Raw genomic sequence first — 3,395 nt, forward strand, 5'->3', positions numbered from 1 at the left:
ATTTTTTGAAAAATAAAAAAAATATAGAGATCACAATTTACTTTGAATTTTTTCTGAGCTTTTTAAATATTTATTCAAATATTATCACAAAAATTTAGATCAAATAGATAAGTTGTTTGCTAAATACGAAATTTTTTTGTCATATATAGAAAATATAATATTTACTTCAAATTATTTAAAAATTGTTTCGACAATAACATCTGTCGAAAATTTTTTTATGTGCGATTAAATCTTTTTGATACTAAATTAGTAGTTAGCCTGTGATATAAATAGATAGATAGTTCATTCTTCGTTCAGTTTTATACAATCAAATTCGCATACCTATATATACTTAGCTTGTACTCACAATTACTCAGTACTACTGCTTATTTACATTTATCTTTTATCATTATGTAGATAGATTGACCAAGTTGTCCCTTCCAAATTTAAGTGACAAAACCATAATCTTTTCTTCTTTTCCTAACTTTGCTAGCTATCTACTATATTTTATCTACATTGCTGCAACTAATAAGTCTTTGATGACACTTTGGAGAGTATAATGTCTATTTCTTTTCACTGACTGCAACATAAACAAATGGTGCTATGAAGACATCATCAAAGTCTTGAAGTGACTCCAATGTCTTGACAACATCCCTCATTGAGGGTCTTGGATTGGGGTTGTGACTCAAGCATTTATGTGTCAATGCAGCAACCTTAACTGCTCCTTTCATAGGAAACTGCCCTTCCAACCTTGGGTCCATCACATGGTGCAGCTTCCTTTGATCCCTCAACATAGGCCTTGCCCATTCCACCAGGCTCCGCTCTCGACTCGGCCGGCTCCTATCCACCACTCGCTTCCCTGTAAGAAGCTCCAACAGAACCACTCCATAGCTATACACATCGCTCTTGGTAGAAAGGTGACCTGAAAATTCATGACTTATTAGCAGAGTAAATAAAGTTGGTTAACATTGGTTAAATGGAATTGTCTTTCATGTGAAGATGATAAGTGAAAAAATAATTTTTCGTGTCAAATTGGTCAATATTGGTTAATTGAGTTATTTTCATGGGAAGAACATAGGTGAAAACTGATAGATAATTTGACTAAATTGACATCTAACAGTTCTGGTTTACTATCATCTACACGAAGACAATCTCTCATGTGAAATTAGTCAACATTGATTAAATAGAATTATCTTTCATGTGAAATCATAAATGAGAACTGTTAGACGAAACAATTCTCACCTATCGTCGTTCACATAAAGACATTTTCGCGAAAGTAGCCATATTTTCTCTAATAAATACCTGCCATGACATATTCAGGGGCAGCATAGCCCTTTGTCCCCATTATGCGTGTTGTTGTTACATGTGTTTCTTCTCCTTCAGGACCATCCTTAGCTAACCCAAAGTCTGATAATTTAGCTGTGTAGTCCTGAAATTAGTAAAGATTATTTCTTTATTAGTGCGCCATACATAATATTCTGATTGAAGAATATGAGAAGAGACAAAAGAGAAGGAACATACTGAGTCAAGTAAGATATTTGAAGTTTTGAAATCTCTGTATATGACAGGTTTATCTGCTTCATGAAGGAATGCAAGGCCCTTAGCAGCACCTAATGCAATTTTCATCCTTGTTGACCATGGCATGCTAGAAGAATACCCTGCTTTCATTACAACCAAACAACATTAATTAGCGTTGAAGAACTGTACTTCTGAAAAATAATTGATTAGGATTAAGAAGAGTAATTACATACTTCTGAATAATTGGTTCTCTAAGCTACCTCTTGGCATGTATTCATACACCAAAAGCCTGTTCTTTTCTTCACAACAGTATCCAATTAACTTAACAAGATGTGAATGCCTTAGCTGCCCAAGAAATATAATCTCTGCCTGTAAAAGAAAATAAAATCATCAATTTAATTGCATATTAAAAAAAAATCAAGAATTAAATTCTAGTTTATATTAGGAAGTTAATAACTAACCAGCCACTCTCTGTGACCTTGCAAGCCTTCCAAGTCTAACCGTTTAACTGCCACGGATTGAGCCTTCAGACCACGTTTAAGGTTGTCATCAACAAAACCTTTGTAAACAGGTCCAAACCCACCTTCACCAAGCATGTTACTCCATGAGAAATTATGCGTTGCTTCTTTTAGCTCCTCTAAGGTGAATGTGTAAAGCTTTGATCCAACAAAAGAAGTTGAAAGATCTTCAATGTCCTTAGGAGAGCTTGTAATGCTTACATCAGAGAGGCATAGCCTTTGGAAAGAACAATGTTTTGAAACCTCTTCTTCTTCTACTTTGCTTTTGGTAATCTTGTAACAACTTGGGATGATTGATTTCCATGTAATCTTAGTCATATCTTGAAAAAACCGTGCCCTTGTTTGTTTTAATTCTATTTAGTGTTTAGTGTATGTGAAGACAATCAAGAAGATATGGAAGAATAATAAGGTGATGGAATTGATGAATGATGACACAAACAAAATAATTTCAAGATATTGAGAAATTTATAGTACCTTATTCTAAGTCTAAGTCCTAACCACCCTCAGAAAAATGAGAAAAACGACTTACGTGGAGATTCCTTGACTTCTCGTCTCTTTAATGTGGAGATGCAAAGAAGATATATTACATGCATGAACGAATGAATTTTGTTTTTAGTTTATTTTTAGTCGCACAATTGTTCTAGTGATATAATAATATAATATATATAATATTGTAGTAGTACTATTAAAGAATTATAACGTGTGTTATGTGATATCATATGGATGCCAAGATGATTGGCAAAATTATCAAGTATATATATAAATACAAATACAAATATATTCGAAAATTAATTAAATTTGTCTTATTTTTATATATCTTGTTTCTATATATATATATATATCAAGTACATACATTCCTTAGTCTAAAATATGATTTGATGACTTTGGTGGTAGGATACCGGCGGTGTGAACTTATGTAATTAAACTTTTGGGTAAATCATAAAAAATGTAACTGAATTATTTTATTATTAATAAAAATATCTTCAAATTTTGTTATTGACAAAATGCCTTCATATTATTTAAAAGCATAAAAAAATGCACACGTTTTTAAATTAATTAACTTTTTTATTTGTCTAATTACAGCGAAAACATCTTTAAATTATTTGAAGATATTTTTTGTTGATAACAAAATTTGAAAATATTTTTATCAGCATCAAGATAATTTAAGTGCATTTATTAGCGGTTTATATACCCTAAATTGTTTTACATAATAAGGAAAAGAAAAAAGAAAGAAAGAAATTGTTATTTATTTGGATGAATTGGAGGTCAAGCAATAAGTTGGCAAGGTGTATTGACTTAAAATGTTAATATAATAGAATAGGTTTCCCCCAACCCCTTACAAATATGTTACATGTAATATGTTCATGTTATATTGTCCTC

The 3,395-nt window shown here is 31.5% G+C and overlaps 1 protein-coding gene across 1 annotated transcript; it reads right to left on the reverse strand.

Annotated features, from left to right (window-relative positions):
• LOC107624513 (serine/threonine-protein kinase RIPK) lies at window positions 260-2,333 on the reverse strand. Its single transcript, XM_016327006.2, has 5 exons — window positions 1,959-2,333; window positions 1,731-1,866; window positions 1,501-1,637; window positions 1,282-1,408; window positions 260-901 (listed from the first exon to the last, which is right to left on the reverse strand). Exons 1-5 carry the CDS (start codon window positions 2,331-2,333, stop codon window positions 543-545), a joined length of 1,134 nt encoding a protein of 377 aa, XP_016182492.1. The 3' UTR covers window positions 260-542.

This window comes from Arachis ipaensis, chromosome B10, assembly GCF_000816755.2.
Source record: "Arachis ipaensis cultivar K30076 chromosome B10, Araip1.1, whole genome shotgun sequence".
Lineage (NCBI taxonomy): Eukaryota > Viridiplantae > Streptophyta > Magnoliopsida > Fabales > Fabaceae > Arachis > Arachis ipaensis.

Bases quoted from the DNA above. Each gene is read 5' to 3' on its own strand.
- LOC107624513 (XM_016327006.2), bottom strand. From the start codon at position 2,333: ATGACTAAGATTACATGGAAATCAATCATCCCAAGTTGTTACAAGATT. The intron at 1,867-1,958 runs GTTAGTTATTAA...TTTCTTTTACAG, and splicing joins AAGGTCACAGAGAGTGGCTG to GCAGAGATTATATTTCTTGG. The intron at 1,638-1,730 runs GTATGTAATTAC...TAATGAAAGCAG, and splicing joins AGAGAACCAATTATTCAGAA to GGTATTCTTCTAGCATGCCA.